The sequence below is a fragment of the Varroa jacobsoni genome, unplaced genomic scaffold (assembly GCF_002532875.2).
Source record: "Varroa jacobsoni isolate VJ856 unplaced genomic scaffold, vjacob_1.0 scaffold_103, whole genome shotgun sequence".
NCBI lineage: Eukaryota > Metazoa > Arthropoda > Arachnida > Mesostigmata > Varroidae > Varroa > Varroa jacobsoni.
The window spans coordinates 307,015-331,843 of NW_019213005.1; the positions used below are offsets into that span (position 1 = coordinate 307,015).

General features: G+C 39.2%; 1 protein-coding gene across 1 annotated transcript in view; it reads right to left on the reverse strand.

Moving 5' to 3' along the window:
• Positions 1-24,829, reverse strand: part of LOC111265509 (uncharacterized) — a 41,048-nt gene that overhangs the window by 13,100 nt on the left and 3,119 nt on the right. Inside the window, exons 3-12 of the mRNA XM_086970561.1 lie at positions 20,933-21,034; positions 19,266-19,428; positions 18,590-18,750; positions 17,831-18,133; positions 13,418-13,559; positions 10,943-11,191; positions 4,888-5,088; positions 3,996-4,159; positions 2,365-2,475; positions 1,830-1,959 (exon numbers count right to left, since the gene is read on the reverse strand). Of these exons, the coding sequence (XP_086826687.1) occupies positions 1,830-1,959; positions 2,365-2,475; positions 3,996-4,159; positions 4,888-5,088; positions 10,943-11,191; positions 13,418-13,559; positions 17,831-18,133; positions 18,590-18,750; positions 19,266-19,428; positions 20,933-21,034 (1,726 nt within the window). The remainder of the gene's footprint in view (positions 1-1,829; positions 1,960-2,364; positions 2,476-3,995; positions 4,160-4,887; positions 5,089-10,942; positions 11,192-13,417; positions 13,560-17,830; positions 18,134-18,589; positions 18,751-19,265; positions 19,429-20,932; positions 21,035-24,829) is intronic.

A 24,829-nucleotide genomic window follows, 5' to 3' on the forward strand; every position in this document is an offset into this window, starting at 1 on the left:
GTTTAACTTTTTGTATATAGTAGTTTAGACCAGCAGCGTCTGTCGTAAGTCACGAACGTTTACTACATAAAGGCAAACATTTGATATAATATACACCGCATATATCATGCGGTGTATATTATAACAATATACTAACGAGAGGACCTGTCAAGAGGGAATTTGCGCCGTATATTGATCCAGAACATCATATATATGATATTTCGTTACAGCTATCGACTATCACAATTTTATTACCGAATTTTTGCAAAAACTGGTCAAAATTGTGGTAATACCACAGTTGGTATGAATTATACTTTTTATAATTACTCCCTTGGATGGATATTTTTTATAACGCAGACAAATGCAGTAGATGATATGCTGGGCAATGCATACACACTGTAAATCGATTACGTTCTAAAATATGATACACGCCCCTATATCGTCTACAAAGTAGTTTGTTGTTCCTTACATTATGTTTCTATGTGCGTTGTCAACTTCTCAACCTAATTACGCGTGTCTTCTGCTCCCACTAGCGACTTACTAATAGATTGTGTACAATGACCGTCGTTCAATATCCGATTATTGAACTAAAAATAGCGAGTTAAGGTAGCTTATTGTTGAAGTTATTAACATCCTTCACATTATGTGCTGAACTTCGTTCTTCGTGCCTAACAATTGAAATCAACGAATAGACATCCTTTTGAAAGCCAGTATTATCCCCGAAAATAATTGCGAGATTATTTGATGATATATACTATTAACATATTGTGTGTTAAAACTAGACAACGTATGTGTCCAATAAAAAATAACAAACACGGTCACAACGATTTCCTTAGAGGATTAGCAAACGCAGTGAGCAAGGGTCAAAAAGCTGCAAGGCCTGTTTCTAGCCAACTGCAGCTTTCCGTTGATTAAAGCCGACATAATTGAACAGTCCAATGGACCGTTCCACATTTGAATACGTCTGCTAGCAATCACGATTTCCATCATGATAAATATTCCAGCACTTTGCATGCAAAAGCGCTAACGCTATGTCGGGGCTGACACCAACATACTTTCAAGATATCTAGCTTGTGAAGTCCATTTTAACTAATAGCTGGGCATTTCATTAACGCGTTTAAAATTCTGCTCTGCCACTGTTCTACCCCTTTTGACCGCCATATCATCCTGGTAGTCATACGAAAATGGGCGTTTAGTATGTGTATGCATCTACTGTGCAGTTACGGCACTTTGCTGCCGGGGGGCAAGCAACTTGCCCGGCCCAACGACGCCTGCCGCGGATATTCGGCGACCTCGAAGTAATGAACGTGACGGAAATCACAAGCAGCTTTTCCAAGAGAGACAACACCTTTCATTATTTCAGAGTGTAGGGCCTTGTTTGGTAGGACAACCCTTGAGGGAGAGAGAGATATTTTGTCGAGTTGATAGATGCAAGAAGGGAATAGAAATTGCATTAGATGAACACATGGTCGGTGATTGTTACAATTGTATTATGTTACGCCTATTTTACTACGCATGTCATTGTCTAACGTTTGTTTTGTTTTGTAAATAAAATTGCTGTCTTGTAATGTGGTCTGTCAGAGAAACTCAGCGGAAATGGTATTGTTTTCAAACATTGAACAGCGTCTTTAGCTAACTTTAGTGATATTAGTCTTCGGGAGTTGTTCGAACGAACAGGATTTTAAAGTAGCGAATTAGAATCAGTCTGAACTGTATAGATACCTACTAGCGGGGTGTTTCCCGTCATTGCGCTTCAAAAAACTTCTGCTGTTCTAGCATCGGACATTTATGAGTCCACTTTTGCGAGTCATAGGATGTATTTGTTGAATGCACCTCATTTAGATACTCACACTGACTTCTAAAGCCGTTTCGCACGGGAGGTTCTGATTTGCTCCTGAGCTTTCGTCTCGATCCGAGAAGGGCGGTTTCCGATGGAATCGGTAGGTGATGGCTCTTGTAGTATTCAGCAGGGCGGCCGCGCTGTACATACAGTAGGTAGGTATCCGTACATTAGAGCGGCAAATGCAATAAAAGTAATTCAGGACAGTTTAACGCCGGACAAAACGCTAACGTGGTTGTTTGAGATCCTGGCGAACTTACTCCAAGGCTAAGCACTGCCAAAAAACCTTCCATTATATTAAGTATATAATAATATATTGCTTTACCAAGCTTAGCAAACGTCAAGTAACTAAGTTAAGAAGCGTTGCTGCCAAGTCGACTCTTAGTTGTGTAGTTAATTTTTGCTGAAATTTTTTAATAAACAAAATAAATATTAGTAATAATTATAGATTCTACATTTTGACATAAATGGAGGACTAAACCTAACAGAGAAGAACAAAGGAACATGACAAAAGATCGCGTTATATTTGTCGATGCCGTACTTACGTTATCCTTAATACGATTATCGGCACCATTTTGAAGAAGATATCTGAACATTCCATTTTTACCGGTCCTACGAGATATTGCTGCTGCAAAGTGCAACGCGGTGCGGCCTTCCTGAAGTCGTTAAATGGAAATTCTTAATTCGCTTAATTTCGCTCAGGAATGTATCAGGACAACAGCATTTTGTTAACCATTGACGATTCAGAACTTGTAGCCTATGTCAATATCGTGGCTGGCACAAAGCTAAAATGCAACTGAAACTAAAATTAACCCAGCAGTAGAATGATCCTTTCGCTTCCGGTCGTCCTCCCTCCTTGAATGTCCCCCTCCTGAAACTTATCGTTTGATTTGAAGATCAACTTGGCTTCAAGCTAGACAACCATTGATGAAAGTCAACTTTAGCAGCAATTCGAATTCACAGCTATGGATCAACATCTCAAAGCTGACAATTTTTTTTGTTTGAATACACGCATATGAACGGCCAGCCGGTCGGTAGAAGAGAACTCGCTATAACGGCAAAACAAAGTAACAGATATGCATACGCTTTCAAAATTCGACAGATAGAACTATTTTTAGAGTACTATATAAAGCTAGATATGTTTGTTTCATTAAATGCATATAAGTATTCGTAATTAGACCTATAAAATCAAGACAACAAAGACTAACTCTTCTAAAGGTAACAGGAAAAGTCCGACTACCGATACTTTCCGTCAATTTTCTACCCATAAACCTCGTTTGATGAAAGATCGTCTAGGTCTTTGTGTTGGCAGTCGGCAGCACTCCAACGGGGGGCAGCGGAGTTTTCGCCACATAGGGACACGACGGCCGAATCAGCCATCCGCCTCTTACTGTATCGTTTACAGAAGTTCATATCTCATTCCGACCAAAGTTGAAATAAATATTTCAACTTCTCGGGTTCACCGTCGAATTCAATAATACGTGCTATGCAACAGAAAATTCTATGTGGGGCATGAATTGTAGTCAAGGGTCACCAGATCATACGTAGGAAACCGTCAGGGTAGCGAGACAAAGTGGTAATCAATGAGCCGTATAACGATTGAGATCATACTCCTTTCAACAATGTTTATCAAACGAGTTGGTCGTAATGCGTAAAAGGTCGGCCAGTACAAAATAAACCGTAAAATAAATTCAACTGCAGGTAAACTTGTTTAGTGGACGTAATATCAGAAAATGTAACAGGGCAGTCGTATCTTAGTTTTGTAGTCTATGTAGCGATTATTAATCTAATCATTGATGATATCGTTGGTCTGCTGATTAGAGGAAAAGTTTTAAGACATATTTAATGTGCGGGAGACTAGCCGAAGTACTTGTGAACAGTGAAGCGCGACCTATTCCGGAAAATGATAACTATTAAATACATCAGGTTAGCCGCTAAAAAGGCGTATAGATGAAAACTAATAATATACAATCGAACCTACATGGCAATTTTATGATTTTTAGCTAGATTGTTTGTTGACAGATCTAACAACTCATCTCCGAAATCCAAACCGAAGGCGCAAAAGGCCATTTGGATTTAGATTCCAGCTAGGGAAAAGTTTATGCATTTCCAAACTACAATTTTTCTTTACATATGATAAAAAGGTTTTAAAAAAAAGTCGTCCTTGCATACCAACCCGATCACGCGCGTTGATAGTCTCTGGGAATCTGTTAACGAGAAATTTGACGGAGGTGACATTGTTAAGAATAACGGCTCGGTGTAAAGGCGTCATTCCAAAGTGGTCTCGAGCTAGTGCGAAGTCTTGAGACTCGAGTTGTGACTCCAATTCGGGAACGTTGCCTGCCAAATGATCATGAATCATTATAAAAATGTACGTCTAGGAAACCTATAGGCTGTGCGTTTTCTTCTTTTACAATGTCAAAATTTCTATCAATTTGTTGGCCAGATTGGGTGATTAATCTCGATTCTCGGTTCTGTTGTCGACAACAGTGTGGTAGCAGCAGTACACCGACTCCTATGCAGTATATCACAGCTTCGTTTCCATATTTGTCCACCGCTCTATTTTTTCTCGGGCGAAAATCGAGCGAACTCGTACGAACTATTTCAAATTACTAATACCATGAAAAATCTCGTGTATAGAGTTATGACAATGCTTGAATGAAGACGTTAAAAGCGTATGGACAGCGACATCGAAAACCGAATAGGATATCATAGAAAGAGACCGCTATGCCACAAAAGTTTCAACACAAATAATGGTTTCCTTGCTTCATCTTTCGCATTTAGGGCCCATTAACATGACACATAGCTTTCAGCCCCCAAAACCAGCACTGAGACTTGGTTGTGAACAAGTTTAGCCAATATGAAAGCGGTCTGCTGTTTTTATCTGACGTTCTGTTTAGCTCTGCATAGTGAGTTGTATTCACAGGCAACGTTTTCCCAAAAATAAGGCCAACTCCAAACTACTCTATTTGCGGCCCACTAACGGCTAATTAGGTTTACGGTGCATTCATAGATTATTTCCGATACAGGTTTGTACGAAAACGTAAAATAGTTTAGTCGTTACGGACCTTCTTGCAGCGCTCGATGTATTGCTTCAAACTTCCTCATGAGATTAGGCACGTCATGGCGCAGATATGCCTGGATTACCTCGTCCCGGGGGTGGTCTTTACCTAGCTGGTCAGCCACCCCACTCATTACGGTTTCATGAAGTTTTTCCACGTTTTGATCCTCAATCCATTCACGAAGCTTTTCAGCAGTGACCATTTCGCCTATTCAACCGACGACGCAATTCGAGTCGTGCGATCGATAGCCATGCACGATTGTTATAGTGCGTTTTTGTTCATTGTTAACGTTTTGCGACCAGACCAGGATTGCGTGAAACAAGACAAATGTATATCGCAGAAGGAAAAATAAGCCAAACCGAAGAACGTATGTAAGCTCTGTCAGAAAGCAAAGTGAGACATTAGCGCAAAGGCCCTCGTGTATTAAACACCTCAATGACTCGACTATGAACACCTTAGGCTATTTGTTGTTTAACTAGTTAGTGAACCTCTATACAGTTGCGATAATAAAAGTTATTGATTATGCGCTAAGTAATAAACAATAGCAATATTTGTTCATACATATATAATTACTTCCGGAACCAGGGTGTACCAATTGGCACAGAGTTTAGTATTGATGAAAACCAGTTAAAATTATTACTTGTTCACATCTGGTTATGGAAAAAGTATTAGGCGTCCATAAGCCAAAGTGAAGGCATATAACTTCATATGCTAAAATAATATGACGAAACTAACTATGCGCCACTTCTTCGTAATTTCCATGAACACCATCACTGCAAAAATTCTGTGACGAAGGATTTTGACATTTTTCCATTGAACAACTTTGCATTCCTCCATTGAAACTAAATTAGCACCACTATGTGGTCCTGCAGGGATCTAAACCAATGACAGTCTGATGGTGCCAGATTCGGACGAAAACATTCAGGTTCTCTCAATTCCTGCCAGGTAGCTAAAGAAGACAACGCCTCTTCTATTAACTAGTTCGAGTCGATTTTTGTCGATGGCTGGCCGCAATCTTGCTGGGTACTGGTAAAAAGGTCAATCGAGTCAATCGTTTTGCGAAGCGGTAGCAACTTATAATCCCTCCCAAACACATGGCATCATTTTCATTGGCGTCAGTCTGGCCTTAGCTACAGGTTGTAGAGCTGATTTTTTCATTTATACGTTATTGTTACATCTAATCTATTTTTCACTATCCGTGAACAACCACCCTAAAAATGATTCTCGTCTCGGTGGGGTTTCGAACGAGTTTCGCAAACAGCAGTATAATTGATTAACTTGTTCCCTGTCAATTTATGTGGCATCTAAACAACGTGCTATTTTTTTCGTAACAAGCTTTTTTCAATTGTTTACAGCTATTTAGTGATAGATGTTTATTTCCTAGATATATCATGGCTATTCACGTTTCGGACTTTCGCAATAATTTCATCAATTTTTTTTCCCTAATTTATCGACCGGTAGTACTATTTTGTACCTATTTAGAAACAAGGTATAGACGGTTTTGACGGTCTTAAATAAAAGAATCTCTTAGTTAAAAAAAAAAAATATGCTGTCTCCATCAACTACGACAGACTATAGCAAATACATTAATTAATTTCAAATGTTTTTTTTTTATGTTTTTTCACTATAAATCATGTCACTAGTGCCAACAAACTGCATCTAAATAATCACATTATTGCTATGTTGTTAATTCGCTCAGAGGAGAATAAAATAATACTTTAAGAGGACTGACGATTAAGCAATGCGTTGTTTTGAAATAAAAGAGCAAATTTTTTATATTTTTTATATATATATATTTTTTTTTTTTTTAATTTAATATTAATTGAAATTAATTTAAAATTACTCTAACTATCGAAGTGCGTGTGAAACCGTCGAAATTTGGGTTTGATTTCTTAGAAACATCTTCTGACTTTTATTATTATACGAGCGCTTATTTTAATTAAATTTTAATTAAAGTAATTTTTTACTCATTTTAACTAAAAGTGCGGGGCCGGGTGACCATCTAAAAACTCGATCATTTTCACAACTATAGTGTATATTCTAAGTGGTGCTGCAATGGGTAGATACTTAAAATATTTCATATAAAATAATAAAATATATAAATATTTTTTCGTGAACCAACTTAAAAAAACTTCGCTGTTGGGAACATTATACCTTTACCATCAATAATTGACAAATGAAGCTTCCATATATTTTCTACAAAATAATTTTTGGGCTACAATGATATGTTTAAAACTAACTTTCAGGCTTTTTTTCATTTTAGACGTCGTACTAGCTTACTTCTTATTTTATGCGTTCATCTTTATTTATAAATTTAGACGATTTCAGGTTCCCCAGATGGGCATAAATATAAGCGACATCGTTTATTTACGCTTTGTGGGCAGGTCTGCTGTACATAGAGTAAAATATGTGTTAACAATAAAAAAAACTATTTATCGTTAACACTGTGCCATTAATGATTAAAATTTTCCATATATTCTATATCATCAATACTACTATAATAGTCTAGTTGAAATAGATAACGATAACATCAATAAAATTGTAGTAATATAAATTTACCAAATGAATAAAGTAAACATTTTTCATTTCATAGCGTATGGCAAATATATCTAATTAACCTTTAAGTATCTTTCTATACCCTTATTTTATTTAACTAGAAATGACTCTCTACATTCTTAACCTCGAAAAAAATCTTAAAATATGTTTTGAAAAATTGAACTTTTCTTTCTACCTGCATTTTATTTTGAATAATTCTGAGAAATGAAGCACGAAGGAAAATATGTAAAATATACAAAAGTAAACATTTGTCTCAAAAATACATAGGAAGCTTCAAAATATGGTCCATTTTAATTAGGGACCTGCATTAACAGGTTCTGGTGATTCCGATGAAACTTTTTTTACTTAATAATTTAATAAAAGAGGAAAATTTAATAAAGACTTTTAAGAAATTCAAGCTCAATTTTAGTGGATCCAAAAGTTTGAATTAAAATAATAATCTGTCGTTCACAAGACGAATTTTAGCGGTCTGCCTTAGCATACTCGTTACTTGAAGTAAAATATGGTACGCACTAATCGATTCTATTCAAACTAACCTAAAAACACGTTTACTCCAGATGCACGGTATTTATAGCCATTTCTCATAGTAGAACGCCTATAAATGCCACATTTGGGTTTTCTAGCTTTCACTTTGTTAGACGAAAGGGACCGCTCAATTTCAAAATATTCCTTGAAACCCTAACGGTCGCTTTACCTTTAACTCTTAAATCTGACCTACTTCCAAGACATTGACTTCAGGATCTTTAAACAGTCGATATGAATCTATTGTTGACATGATGGATCTAACTCGAATCTATCGAAGCATGGTGGTGAATGTCGCTGATAAATTGAGCAATATTTCTCACTTCCGAACAACTCGTACTATCGTCAATTTTCGACCACTCAAGTTTCGCTTGAGATTTTGATTCAGTTTATGATATATGAATTTGGCACTTTTGCCATTTTCACTATTGATAGTGTGTATACGGGTAATTCAACGTCTACCATAGCGGCCGATAGGCTGTGACCACAGCGCCATCGCAAGGCAACGAAGTCCTTTTGTATCTCGATAATTTTACGATACCAGAGTTAGATTCATCTATTGTAGCAATTAAGTGGGTAGTTGCCGTGAGTTTAATTAAAAAATTATATCATCATCATACAGTTTACGGTGTCCAACTGTATGTCATAGCAGCAGACGCTAGAAGTTAAATTTTCATGGACAGTAAATATCGTCTGCGGAGCAGAGCAGAATGACAATCAGAACTCGGATGATCACACTGCACACATACGGTTAACGTAGAGTAAATGCTATATTTTAGATCGATGACAACCACCCACTAAATCGATGCGATACATGCATAAAATTTTTACGTGTATACTTAAGGTGGGCACCATTACCAAGGTATTCTAGGTTTGATATGATGGTACGTCTATAAATCACGCTTTTTTTAAAAATCCCCACTAAATATTGTTTACGGCACTTCGACTATTATAATGCGTGGTTTCGATATGAGCGCGATACGATTAAAGTGGAAAGCAAACTATGCTAGTAATTAAAAACATCCAAACGTATATTTTGTGTATTTTCAGCCTGAATTTATTCTAACAAATTTCACAACGAGGTGTAACTAGAATACTACGCAAATTTGGCAAAAATTACTTTATCTAGCATAGTTCTATTTTCCACAATGTATTTCAAAACGCATCGCGTTGTTTAGTATCGTTTCGTACTGATTCTTTAGATAAATTTAAATTGCGTATGGAGTAAGTCCATCAGAACGCGCGTTATATCTTTGCCTTTTTAGCTTTCTGAAATGCAAGACTTTGAAAACAGCGCATCTATCTAGACTAAAAGTGCTCATCAGGACACCGGTTGAAACAATCGAGTATTGCATCTCCATGCATTCATTACCCGTGTCTCAACTGGTTCAAATAATTTTAGAAATTACTTTTTTTCTCTCTACGCACACTTTACCACACTTTGTCTAAAAAAAAATATCTTTTGCTCTAATTTATTGTACTGCAAGCTCATTCCTAATACACTACGGTTTCGTAGAGACTAATTCTTAACGTTTGGACCACCGATGTTTACAAAGTCAAAATCAACGATGCACCGTTCGCTCGGTCTATCTCCGGTTCTCCTGGTCCGTTATTATGCAAATGGCAAGAAGGACGCTGGCCGCCTAAAACTGCCACTCTAAACTTTGGAACTGAACATCGCTTTTATGAGGTAAATGCTCAGGCCACAGACATCGTGCTACCTGGGACGATCGATGACATCGGACCTTTACTCGAAGCAATTTCCTTGATGCTGACGAATTCTTTGTTTGAGATTCCTCTCCGTCCAAACCCCTCAGTCTCCCAAGGATAATTCCTAGTTCAGACCTCTCATCCTAGAAACGATCCTTGTCTTTTAGTGGCTCTATGCAAGCGAACAGGAACGTTCTCAAATTCGGCAGCTACGACGACCACCACTTTGAAGAACACATACACACATGGCTCCTTCGTCATGTCACACGGACATCTGTTCTACTTTAATAATCTTTAGACCCGTTCTTCTAAAATATCAGTGTAATAGAAATAGGGTATCATATAGAGGTAGAGAAAAGGGGTGGAACATTAGTAAATCATCCATATAGAGCTAATATAGGGGTAATCGTGAATCGTGCTTGGCCAGAAAATAAACAGAATGAAATGATATAAGCTATGGTATGTAACATCCAAAATAGAATGGCAACTCCAACGGAGTGTCTCTAGAACATGTCACTATTAAACAAAGTACTATGCACACATGTGCACGTTAGTTGATACAATAGTTGAAGACTGGGTGGATGAAAGTAAAAGTAGGTGGGAGAGGTTTTCTTTCGCCAAATTGTCCGCTAGAAGGGGTTGACCTTGGATAAGCTCTAACGGATATCGAACTTAACCGTAACGGTTATCGGCACTAGCGGGTATTTAGAGTATCACATCGATCGAAATAGAACTATTTTGCGTTTGTTTGCCCCCTCTTTCGTTGTCAAATACTTAGCTAGTGAGAAAAACAGGACATCTGACAATTCACAACCAACCGTTTGAAATATACGTTAATTGCAATATGACTAGACAATAAATAGAAATAGAATTTTTCTTGCATGGTTCATACCTGCTACCTGTTTTGTGTCTCGAAATCATCACATGCATGTACAATTTCTTACAAAATACTTTTATTTGTGCATACCTATTGCCTATGACACAGGTTTATTTATATATGCGAATGCTATTTTTAACCTAATTAGCAACTGTGGACACCTTCCATGACCTGAATTTGCTACTCCTAAAGATTTGTTAGCTAATTTGAGCCTGAAGGAAATTTAATTTGCAGAAACAGCGCCACACTGGAATATTTTTTGTCTCGACAAAAGTCATAGCCAAAGAAAAGATCAGTCTGCAAAGTCAGCTTGACACCACATGAAGCTGCGCATATTTGACCGTCGAATTGTGCGACAGTCTCGTCGCCTACTAAATTACAGTTACATTCTCATACCTTGTATCTCTACAGGGGGAAGGCGACCTCTGGAGAACCTCCTGTACGCAGCTGGGGGCTGTGGCGGCATACTTTTTAGATATCCCAGACACAAGTTGCTAGTTGTATTGTTGTTGAGCTCGTCTTCTGTAGGTGGACTGGGCGGCGTCACCGGAGTGGCGTCTGAATTCTCAGATCCGCCAAAGGGTTGTTTGAAATTCAGTAAATTGCTACTGAACAGTAGACGGTCGTGAAGAACGCTCTGGGTCTCTGCAATAGTATATGATCACAGTATGAACATGCAAAATTCCATAACAATAAACATATTTACAGCAATAACTGAGGCAATGAATGGCCGACAGAGATCACCCAATGTAAAATATTGCTATACCAGCACCCGTTTTGCAAAACTAGTAGCTAAATTGTCACACGAACTCAAAGGCTGGTCAAAGCGAAACGGGCACGAAGTACAGTGTTTTCATTTGTCCGTTCTCTCAGCTTGAAGTTTAAACTACGCAAAACACGCAATTATTTTATCTGTACATAGGTCTTTCCACGAGGCTGAATAAACGCATTTGACTGTTCCTTCCGTGGTGTTGGTCTTTGCGCTTTGCAGTGTTTGGGGTAACTTCCTTTTTGTATATTAATTAGCTACAAGATGCAATACATGACAGCCAGCAAACCGCACATGAAGTCCTTTATCGGTAGCCGTGTCTATGGGGCCAGTCAACGGTTCGGTGGTTGGATGATTAAAACTGAACCAGAAGAGGCCGACGGCGTCCGGCCGTCTGAGCGAGTGCTTTCGATGTGAAGACACGGAGAAGCGGCGGTGCGTGCGGTCCGTTCAACAATGTGTCCCATCGACGATCGACTGGCCTGGCAGCAGGATGTAAGTTGGTTCTGTAGGCTGCGGATCCGGGGACAAAACAGATCAATAAAAGTACGTCGGGCCCTTAAAGAGGTCGAGCCCTCGCCACCAGGCGTCTGATGAAGGGCTATCGACGAGGAGATGCACGGGCACGACAGACACGAGGCCTACGACCTCAGCAACAGCTACAGTAGCTATTGTCAGAAGGCAGGAGAAATAAGAGGGAATCGCTTTCTGTATTAGTTTCATTCTTGCCTGCTGGTGCTTGTCAGTCAGTTGAGAATCGTTGTGCAATACAACGCCAGTGGCAATAGATCGCAACAGTATACGCAAAAGCGTTAATTTAGCAACGGCGACATGTGGCGCCCTCATTCGCTGAACGTGTGTTAGCCATATGCATTATAAGCTTTATGGAATATTTACATACTACTACTACTACTACTTTGACGTTTGGCACCGTGTTGATAATGAAGACGTCGTATATCTTCTACTGCGCTAAACACGAAATCGCAATAGAAGAAGCCAAATTGCTCGGGGGCGAAAAAATCGCGCCAAAAATTTTCTAGGATTCTTATCAGTTGAATAATATTCTAATGGCAGTTCTAGAAATTGGAAATAGGCACCATTTATTTGCAAATATTACATAATATATGATGCATATTCAATTTTTTTACAAAACATGAACCATTGACTCATTCAACGGTAGGATTAAGAAGTGAATCTGTGTCACAGCGAAACTGCTCTATTGTCGCCTTGTATCAGTCTCCAATAGAGATAGATATGCATCGATGGGATTCGGCCAGGTAATTAAAAAGTCCCTGGAAATTTGCTATGATGTTTAAGTTTGGCCTTCTTAACGGTTAATTCGAAACCACACTGTGGGTCTGCCAAAACCAAGATTTTAATTTTCTTTAATAGTAATTATCTTAGTAGTGTTCAGTTAATTGGAACCCTAAATACTAAATATCAAGCTGGGTGCGTTTAGTATTCATGCCTTTGTATGATAACGTTTCCAAAGGTCATCACTCAACGTCTTGTGTTCCTGGCTTTTTCACAGATCGAATTGTAAACGAATATTAAGGGCCTTTCTCTTTTAAGGAAGGCATCTCACACAAGTTTCTATTAATACGTACTTGAATAAACTGGACAACTTCCAACGAGTCTGATGATCAAAACGCGCTTTAAATAGATTTTGGAAAGAACGCTATTCGCAGAAACGCTGCATAAAGTGTTAACCTTATATTCTGTTACATCAAAAATAAAAATTGCTTCGAATCGCCTACGAAGCTGGAAGCAGCTTTCCCTTTGATTTCGGCTTTATGGCGTTGTTGGACACTGTAAACCTTATCTAGGTGAATTTGTAACGATCCTAGAAATGACCTGCAATATTAGAAGCTTTAACATGATTCTCTAGAGCGTGGACATCCTGTACTGTTAAGTATTGAAGAAATCCTTTTAAGCACACCATATAAACTAATACGAACATGAATCTTCAATATTAAACTGAAGATGCAGAGCGTGCACCGGAATTCTATTGCGTGAGTTGCTTTTGAAAGTAGACACATGACTAAGGTTGATCATCTTCTTATCTTAATACAAACTGACTACTTCGCCGTAAGTTCACGTACTCGTAACGTTAGGTGCAACGAACTTAAGCTTCGAAATAGTATTGCCGAGGTACGTCGCGTTGGCGAGCTGATTCTTCCTGATCGTTTGCTCTAGGTCCAATAATTCGGGATGATTCAGGTACTGTTCTGCATTCTTCCCCTTCTGCAATGATCAAAGATAAGCGTGCAAAAGTAAGAAATGTTTCGCTTCTAGTTACAGCCATATTATAAGCATTACGTAGACACACACGTGTGTTTGAATAGCGCCGATTGGAACTATACTAAACATTTACATCAAAATAATTTGCTTATTGTATAACCACATTAGATAGAATACACTTTAAAATACAATAGGATACACAGGGTATTGTCAATAGTAATAATATATTTGCAAATTTTTTTGAAATATTTCATAAAATTGATATATCATAGGCTTAAAAAGGCCTAAAATTAAAAAAATGTAGACAATTTGAAAGCAATAATAGCCATGAATTGTATTTGATCGATGAGCACGGCTTGTTTTTTTGTTGCATAGTTCAAAATACAAGATACATACAGAACGTCTCCACAAATTTGTTATTAGCTAATGCACCCGACAGCTTCTACAACAATCGTGCACGGCTAGCTATATATGCATGGAATATGTACATCTACCGTAGCTGCACGTTTTAAAACATTGTCTGTTTACCGCCAATTCCAGCCGACACGACGCATTTCGTCGGTCCAACCCGTCCGTCGCAACTTAGTTCCGACAAACCGCTCATTAAGCTCGTGTATTTGTTCTGACGGCACTCAGTGCCGGCACGTTCCTTAATTGTTCTATACTTAGACCTTTAGCTGCTTATAAGTGTGTCAACGGAACAAGCCGCCGCAGCGCCAGCAGCAGCAGGTCATATAGGCGGACGCCAGTCTAGTACTAATCGTAAACATGGTCTTGTCCTACTTTGCTCTACTTGCAAATGAGATCAGCTAGCCAGGCCGAAAAAACAGCCGTTAGTGTTAACCCGCTTGATCGTTTGTGCGATCGTAATCGACTTTATGCCACTCCAGCTTCTATCGCTGATTAGCGAAACGAATTTATTTAAGATAGTTGCGGCTTCGTCAGTACTGCGACCGAACCTATTTCATTCACAGTCCACGTGATCAGTCTCACTGCGTTCTCTCTGTCGTTTCCTAGGCTCGTTCTATGATTGTCTCAAGCCACGATGGGGTCGTTGGTGTTATAGTCGTCTTAGTACGTTTCGAATCGCCCGCCGAGTAGTAAAAGTGATACCGGTGATCGTCATGTCAGAAGCTTTCTATTCTTACAAGAGCGCCCGGGGGCTGCTGCGGACGATTGATTTTGATTGGGGAATGTTTCAAGTCCATGTTCCAGCGAGCGTTAAGCAAAAACTGGCTGACTGTCTGCTAACGGTTGCCCGATGAGTTCTTTGTTTGGCCACCCCCTAACGATTAACGCCCTACAATACAGTCTATAGAGACAGGTGGATAGAAGGGGGCGAGGGGTCGCTAAGGGTTTCGCTGCTAGATTGCTACAGCATACAGTCACAGCGTACTCAGCCAATAGAGCAGAATACTTCTAGACGACAGCCAAAATTTAAATGGTAGATAACTGTGAACAAGAACACGTTGCCCACTACTTCTAGCCATCGTTCCATGGGTTTGTGACAGTTGTGCCGAGAATTAGGGCTTGATCAGTCGCTACGACCATGACGTTGAGCGTGGGAGGTACAAGGAAAGGGAGCGCTGTGCGAGGCCACACGAGCACTTCGTGGGGTTGATGCGACACACGACATGTCTGCTAATGAAGTTCGCATCACCAATAACAGTCGATTCGGTTCGCTGGTATCATTAACAAAAAAAGACATCGCCTACCTTACGGAAATGGTTGCTAAAGAAAGATAGATGGATTCTAGTTCACGCATTGGATCCACGAAATTCTTTCGACGATTAGAACGCAGGCAATGATCCTTCACTTTTAGTTTCGAGACAGGTTCAAGCACGACCTTGAATTCTGTGACCTTATTCTGTAATTTTCGATGAAATCAAGGGGAGTATTTCAAAGTGGACATGACCAGCTAATTAGTGGACGTGAGTATATAGAGTATGCCTCTTTCCGTAAATATCATGGGCAATTCAGCTTTGTAACATTAAGCCGTTAAGGAATGCTTCAGATGGCTGCCTGGTAGCGCGAAATTCTAGTTTTGAACCTACAAAAACGGATGTTTCGGGTTTAATGAACGAACACATTGCTGTATAAACAGCGCTTATTTTGCATAATATACATGAGCGTAGTTTTAACTCGTAAATGTTTTTTGATATGCGTATAGATACACGGGTTGAGATTTGTTATTAGTAAACACTCTCTGTAGCGTATAAGTTACAGAAAACGCATCTTTTGTAAATAAAGATAACCGAGCACTTAATAACATAAGCTTTCTTATGTAGAACAGGCTACGTTGCAACCCTCCCTACGTGACACGTCCGCCATACATTCGAGTTAAGGACGCTGCACATAGGAATTAGGCTAATACAATGTAACCATATATATAGAAGTTATATTGTCATATGCTTTAGAGCTACTTGTTCTAAATCAGCTTTCATTGGCCGTATTTTTTAACGAAGTGATACTGTCTATAGGAAAAATAGGTGCGCTTCCAACAGTAAAAAGGTAAAGGGTGAATCCCAAACAGCGCGAATCACGAATTAACATCACTGCACTCGTAAACCACGATGACCAATCGAACGGCTCTTTATGGCGTCTGCTGGAACCGATTCCAGAAGGTTTCGAGTATATACTAAGCGCAGGTACACCAAAACGTATTCATCATATTAATTCTAATGCCTTGCAAGCCCCAGACGATCCCCTCCAGCAGGATCGGTTGCTTTCCTCTAAGAAGAAGACCGGGTGAGACCTATGTTCCAAACTCGATTATTACTTACGGTAGCAGAGAGCACAGAGCGTTGGGTTCTCTTGCCCGAACGGTGCATCAAACACGTCGATGCAATGCCCACAAGGATGTTACGTTAGCTGCTGTGGCAACGATTCACCGTCATTATTTAACTCATTCTTCATGCTTGAACATACGCTTGTCCGTCATTTGTTTCCAACGAATCGCAATTTCGGCTTATTGATCCTCGGGGCTAGATTTAGCCAGTTACGATTACAAAACTTACGTGATAGAAGTTGTTAGACAGCATGGTGAAAACCATAACTTCAGTGCCGTCTGTCCCTGGTCGAATTGTAATAGCTGCGAACGAGATTATGCATCCCGTCCCCCTTATGCAATGCACAACCCCTCCAATTTAGAAAATAACTTAAGGAAACAACGTAAAGCTTCAATGAAACGGCGGCAGATTGGCGTGAACCATAATTATAGAGAGAAAGCGCGTTTATATTTACAAAGGCAACAAACCAATTAATAACAATCAATACTTAATTTCCCAATAAATTGATAGTGTGTTAACGAGTTGATAACTAAACATGTTATCTGTTCTTTGGTAAAAAGATTTAGTTTAGCCAAAATATATATAATGAAACCAATGACTTCGTCTTCACATTCATATGATAATTTTCTAAATTTACAATTCAACGGTTACCTAGAAAAAGCTTCACGTTAATATACTTCTTTTATTTCAGCATTGGCTATCTAGAGCTCTGCATAAGCAAACAATTAACGCACAAGAAGGTTACAGTCCTCTACAGCAATGTCAAGTTGCATGTAAATCCTCATCTGCATTTTGATCGTTAACAGTCGAGACAGTCAAGCGTAGGAGCGTTAGTTGAACTAAGGACCAATGATTTCGATCAATAAGTTCACGTGGATTTTAAACCTCTTCTATATATGTAGTATCAGTAAAAGATATGATGACATCCTAGAAAGCTCTCGTATCTTCAACGTCACACCGCAGCAAATATGCACGCCCTGGAGGCGTGGGCCAAAAAAAATCTGTGGCTGGATAACACAAGGAAGCGATTATTTATGTGTGTACGCACCGTATATATTGCGGAGCCTGGGGACGAGTGTCGCCTTCGGAAAATTTACATATAGATATTGGCGTTGTGTTGATGTTCAGCAACCGTTTAATAGGGAAATTTTGTAAATGAGAACTGACAGCAGGAAAACAAAAAAGTAAGCCTGAATCATTGTTCATCTCAACTGAATTAACACTTGCCCGCTACTCCCCGTCCTTTGTTGTATTATCCGTGAGACACACACCTTAAGTACGTAATGATACCAGCCACCGTACAACGATCATAACATAGGTGGATAGATACCTAATTAGTGCAATCATTATGAAGAATGTGCGATGCCCCGTTATCTTCTGTGCTATGTTGTACACATTGACTAATGGCACGAATACACGCAATGCCTGCATCCATTTTCTCTGTAAACTTGATTACATTATAGATACCTATTCGAAAGAACTTACCGAATCCAGTATATTGGCAGGTGCGCCGGCGAAGATCAGCATATCGTAGATCTTTTGTCCGTCGCGTAGGCCAGCGGCTAAATGCAATGCTGTGCGACCATCGAGGCTCTTAGCAGCCATCGACGCAGGAAAATTTAAGGCCATGTGCTCGGCAATGTCGTAATGTCCGAACAAAACGGCCTTGTGAAGTGGGGTCAGTCCCATCGCATCTCGGGCTAGCGAGAGCGATTTGTGACTGATTAATGTCTGCACCTCGCGCAGCCGTCCCCGAACGACTGCTCGGTGCACGTCGTTAATTTGCTCCTGAGGACATGAAACGCGTATAGAGGAAAATATGGCAAGGCAAACAATTCCGTTGACAACAAATTTGAATTATGTCAAAGACCTTGTATGTTCTATAGTACTTACTAACTAACAGATAACATTATGAACGAAACGTATCATGTGAAGCGGTGGTATTTTTGCTATTTTTTCTTAAAGGTTTAGAATTTGGAGATCCTTATTTTCGAAACATCTTAGGTATCTGTGTGATGCCGCCTAAAAGTAAAACTATCCTGACGCAAAGCCCAATATAATCAAGCCTGAACTAAATTGCAAGTTTTTCAGTTATTACAACTACTCATGGTGTCTTGAGAAAGTAAACAAAAACAATTAGCAACGTCTGTAGTGAAATCAGAAGCAATGCATGTTAGAAGACCACACTGTGGACAACGATTTGTTACCACAGTAGTTTAAATTAAACTAGAATAAGACACCTACCATGTAACCAGGAACTGTATCAAGAAACTCTTGAACCACAGGATCGGATGAAGTCTCTCCCAGTAACTTATCACCGTGGCCGTGAAGTACGAGCTCTTCCAAAACTTCTAGATTTCCATGACGAATCATTTCACGAACTTGGCTTCGATTACCCGCCCGCTCTGCAAAAGGTAGCAGCATTACGGCATCAGGGAAATATCATCATTTTTGAGATTCTGCCGCTGATTTAGAGTCTCGTCCTAGTTTTGTGCGGTTCGAGAGTCGAGAAGTGCCGTACAAATCGTAGCATTTTCGTTCCCGGATACCCAGTCTCAGCACTAAGTTATTCGATGGTATCGATACTAGTCGTCCGCTTATTGTTACTGCAGGCAGCGGCCCAGTGTATATAGCAATCGACAACAACGTGCGCTAGGATCTGTTCAATAATCTGGCTCAATTAATGGACGGAATATTAAGCAAAGTGTATACGAAGGCTGTGTTAGATCGTCGATCGCTGTCAAACAAAAGGAGATAATCAGCCTTTCAGGAGAACTGGGTTGTTTACATTTATTTTGCTACCGTAATTTGAATTCAGCATCACGTGGCATGATCTTGAACGCTACAGCATGTACCTAAACAATATTCGATCCTGGAACTAACTGTTGCCAGGCCTATTATATAGCCTCTGAGAACTTACTGGCCGAAAAACTTCTATTTATGGCAAAATTTTCTCGATGCTTGATGCGGGACGCCTTGTGCAGCGTCCCTTCGCGACACCTGGCAGATCGGTGCATGCCCTCTTGAAGCTGATCTACAGTAAGTTCATCGGATTCCAGATAGTACGTCGGAGTGTGACCGTACTGAAAACCGTTTTTCGGTGCCAAGGCGTTAGATAAGAAGGCTATAGTCGTCAACCATTGTACTTAACTATTGCACTCTGTTCACTAAAAATTGTATCGAATTATTTTTTAGCTTTCATTAATTCATGAGAGCCTATTGTAGTTTTTATTTCATCATCAGCAGACGGTCCGAAATCCTGGCCAGCCTTGTCCGGAATATCAACTTATTTACATTTGCTGATTTCTACTGGGTGACCTATCTCTTGTTGTTTTAGTTACGAACACGTGTACGCGCATCGTAGACAATCAAGTTACTAGCTCACTGTCATGGCACTTCCTATTCTTTTTATTTTTTTATTAGCAAAGTAAATTATAGCTAATACAAATTAAGTTATTATAGCGTATAGTACAGCAAACGATGGCGTCACTCACCAATAAAAGCTTTTACTGGGCACCGCCGGCTTGCCTTCCAGTATTTAAAAACGGTTTTATTTACAGATAAGCCTACTGTCCTATTTTAACCCAAGGCTTTAAACTGATGTAATCGCAAACGGTTCTGCTATACGCTGTCAAAAGGTTGCAGAACGAGAAGCGTGGGCTAGATTCGTCCATGGATTACATGTGGCATTAGATCTTGTTTGGGGGCATTGCTCTATTACCAACAATGTATATAGTTAGGCTTACGGTAATTAGTCAGATGGCTTTCGAGAATAGCTTTCGCCATTAGCAGAAAATCTGAACGACGGCAAGCCTCTAGGAAGCGATTCGATTTAGGTGGATCTAAGGAGATGATCAGGTTATAACTGAGCTCGATGAACTGTACGAAATACGGAACGCATGTTAGTTACAATTGATCCAATGTACCAACTTAATTAAAACTATACCAACAAGTGTCCAAACTGATGATTTGTAAACGCTTCTCAATATACACGACCCCTAACAAAGCTGAGATCGATATCAATTCAGGGGGTCTCTTTTAAGGCGCCCATGTGACATTTTCAATTAACTATTGTCTAGTAACGTCAAGTGACATGAATTAATTCGTTTGATAAAATACTCGTCCTGCGTTGTTTCTCCCGGCGCTATAAGTTCAAAAACAGCATTTGCAATTGGTACATCATGATTATTAAGCTCACAATATATTAAAAAATATCGTCCGGCACAATACTAAGAATAAGTGAATGAAGATCAGTGCCATTGCACAAACTTCAGGACCGTATGTAAGACAGCTCAACAGGACGCTACGTCAGATCGTTCCCAGTGTAATTAACAGCCTCGATTAACTGTTTCTAATAAGTTCCTGTACCATACAACGTTGCTACGACTGACTTTACATAAATTGTTCGTTCGGCACGCTTAGAGCCGTAAAGCAAATACACAGAAGTGGATGTTGTTTCAAAGCATTTTTTCATTCTGGAAAGCTTCGCTAACTAGGTCGTATCACACCGTACACAAAGTCTTCGATAAAGAAACGTTTGAATTGAGCTCGCAGTAGTTAGTGAAGCCCACATAGCACAATACTTGCCACGTCGGTGGCGTTCTCATCGGCCCCATGTTCGAGTAACGCGTCGTAGATTTCCGGATCTTTCTCGAGCACAGCTGCGTAATGGAGCGGAGTCCGTCCTTGCTGTAACAATAAACAGAATATAACTTGAGTTTGTTTCCGTTACTTTTTGATTTGCAGAACAAAGAAAACACTGGAATTTTGTACGGGGGTTCTCACTATACATGCAGTCAGTCCTATACGTACTACGAAAAAATTCTACCAAATTATACACGGGAACTTAAACATGGAAATTTAGATAGGTTATAGTTTCCAGTTGTGAGTCTTAGGTTATGACAGCTGAAAACACCCAAACAAGGGCACCTAAGCATCGACGTGGATTTTAGGCAGCTGAAATTAAATTGCGCAAATTTAATCAAATGTCAATAATTTATGTAGAAAAAAGTTCTGCTTAAGATGATTGAAACTATACCAACAAGTGTCCAAACTGATGATTTGTTAGTTCTATAAAGACTGCGATAAAGCTAGCTCGTCATTTTTTTTGCATCAGTATGAATTCGTCTGCATTATACTGATCCATATTTATTTATACGTTTACATTTGTTGTCAGTTTCTAAATCGATTAGCACACAACGAACCGAAACTGATAACTAGCACACGTATCTAAACGAGTATTTCGTTTCATGATATAGCTCTGCCAGATGGTGACTCTACTACTTCGCCACTCACACAGGTCAGTCATCACCGAACACGTAGACAGAAGTATTCTATTTGGCAACAGCAAGTTCGCAAATTGAGTTGCCGTTTGACAAACCCTAAATTAATAGGCTCGCTTTGTTCTACTTACTGGATGTATCTATTGGCCAAAACATGAGTGTTTAACAAATATGGATTCTGATCATTTGGAATGATCATCTATTGACACACTTAATTGAAAGGATCACAACACAAAACATCTATTCTGTTTAAATTCCCAGTAATATTTTCGAGAATATTTCGAGAGATTATCTGGTCTCTGGGTTGTTTCTATTCAACTTAGATGAGGTAGACGCTATTCATCATGGACCCTTAACTCTCAAATATGCATAAAAGCTGATTTCTATTATGCCTACACAGTTAGTTCCCGATGCGCGGCTTCGACCATTTCTAGTAGAACAGCCAGAAGGGGTTAACCCAATTTTCCGACACCAGTCTGACCCAGCCTAATTCTTTGCCATAAATCGTCAATCGATGATAAATGGCTTGTTTATGATAAATTGTCAGAAACCGGTTATCAGTTTGCTGCAACACAACTGCTTTGTATCAGGTTAGGATATGCGCAAAACGTAGAGAGTGCGACGTGCTTTATGGAAGTAGGTATCATATCGATACTAGGGAATGGTTCAGTTATTATGAGTCGCCGAATATGGGCCAGTGATGAGGTTTATCCACCTCCAAGTATTGATTGACAGCGTAACAGCAGTAGCAAGACAGGGACTCAAACATGAATTTGGCGATATCGATCGTTTCATTCTTCTAGCTGCAAATAGTAAACCCAAGTTAGACTCACTGTACGACAAGCTGTCGCTGATACATATCAGTCGTGCCGTGCAGGATATGTAACTACATACGTGCCCCAGTTGTGTTGGGAAACATAATGAGGCCAAGCAAACGTTGTGCTTTCGACGCGTAACAAAATTGGCGCCAAAAAATGGTGGCCATAAAGACCTCTGAACCTTGCTGCGAAGTTGTGTTAATATCAACCAGAATTCGTATTTATGTCAATTTGTTTTACAACTAATGTATAATGAAAGCTTCCATGAACGGTGACCCGCACGAGACATATTCATGCTAACGTCATCAAAATAGAATGTGAGTTGCACTCCAACACTGTTACAGTAAAGAATAAGATCTGGGCCACAGCGGCTATAAATAGACAGTATATCCGGCTTCACCGCTTCGGACAACCACCAAGTGCTAAAATAGGCTTATAATATAGCAAGGAGTATGCTCTTCCATCGCTATTATTACGATTGTCACATTATACTTCTTATATTAAAAAAAATTCGAAATTATTCCGTGACCACATTTAATACCCTGCATGAAATATACGAAAATATTAGTTTCTAGCGCCGATATGTGGCCAGGTTAAGATATATAAGATGAAACTACTTCAAAATACCACTTTACTCTAATGTAATAAAAGTAAACGCCTTTACTGTAGTAGGCTGTTAGTGTCGTTGCACTTAAATATGAAATTACCAACTAAAATTATAACTGCAGATGAAAACGAATCTCCTTAGGTACAGTTGATTTAACGAAAATGATAAAAAATATCTAAAATTCTATAAAAACGATTGGATTTGTGTAAAATGAAGAGGGTGGTTCAGCTAAATTGGGAATTTTTCCATGGCTTTTTTTTAAGACAGCAATCACTTAAATTTCCAGGGGACATATAGAAAATGTGCTCGTACATAGATAACAAAGCAAAAAAAAACATTTTGAGCAATTGGTCACATATAAATTTCCTGTTGAGTCTAGTGACTCGACCCATATCATCGAAATGGTCTCATTGGCCTTTTCTACATTTGTTTCATCTTAAAAAATTAGGATAATTTTAGACATAATGAAACACGAAGTATTGGAAATGAAAAGCTTCAAGAAATATGCACATTCAGGCTTTTGCATACGATATAAATTGCACAAATGGATAATACCTATTGAAACTTTCTGGGAAGAATATTTACTGTTTCTGTTATTCGCGGCAGAATAAAATGTCAGAGAGAACAAGTTCAACCTTACAGGACTACCATGGCGAACAAAAAGTTCTAAAAATTCAAATGACTGGACCAAATTAGCACCGGTGAACTAGTTCAACTAAGAGGCCCCTACAGCGCGCGGTTTTTGAAACTCATTTAGTGAAAAGTACTTTAAACAGTCTTTCACTAGCATCTATCTTTTAATAAAAGGTTTCGTTGATATTCTTGTTAAAGTTAAAAATAAAATAATTTGCGAATTGTAACTGAGGGATTTAACCTAACTTTTCACTAATCAGCGGCTTCCAAAGCACGTATCCCTTAGTTGGAGCGAATAAGCGAAACAGCCAAGAAAACCTCCTGCATTACGACGTGACGTATTTGGCCGACCGGAACAGTTTAATCAGAAAGCTTTTAACAGAAAACATTTCGGTTAGAATGGCCAGATTTGCAGAGCTTGGCAATGCTGACCGCTCGGGCTCGCAGACAGACCCGGAATGGGTGTTGACCCTAATAATAATCGCGTGGCGCATTCCATTCCTTCCAACTAGCTTTTAGTATTGATTAATGAAGGTCGGTTCTAGTGCTTGTAAGATAGATGGTTTTAATATCTGTCTAGGACACCTCATTGCACTTTTCTAGCTCTTCTTTTAGCTATTCAGTGTACCGTTACACACGGGAAACAGCTTCTACCCTTGCTTTTCCCTGATTTTGTACGATATGAGGTGGATATGGAATTTGAGTAGTGCCTTTTAGCCAGAATTGCCAAATCGTTAAAACGCCAATTTCGACGAGGGCAAACAGTTCGTCTCTTCTCATTTCCGCATACCTCCTGCGACCCTGCGTCGATCGGGTTCATGCCCCCATCCACTGTGTCCGGCATCAATCATTGAAGGCTTCATCGATAGTATGTTTTTATATGGTCAATTAGAATGCGTATTAAAATACATTGCAATACAATACAATTGTAACTACTAGTAAACATATGATAAAAACCTAAACAGGTAGTGAAACGTAGGATCCATCAGGAAGCATTTGCATTACAAATTTCGAGGAAAACATTTTATCTATAAACACATTGGCAGAATACGAAACGCCTAGAAAAAACCTAGATAACATATATATATATATATTTTTTTTTTTCGGGAAAAGTTAACTTGTCTGTCGCCACTCGTAGTTAGCA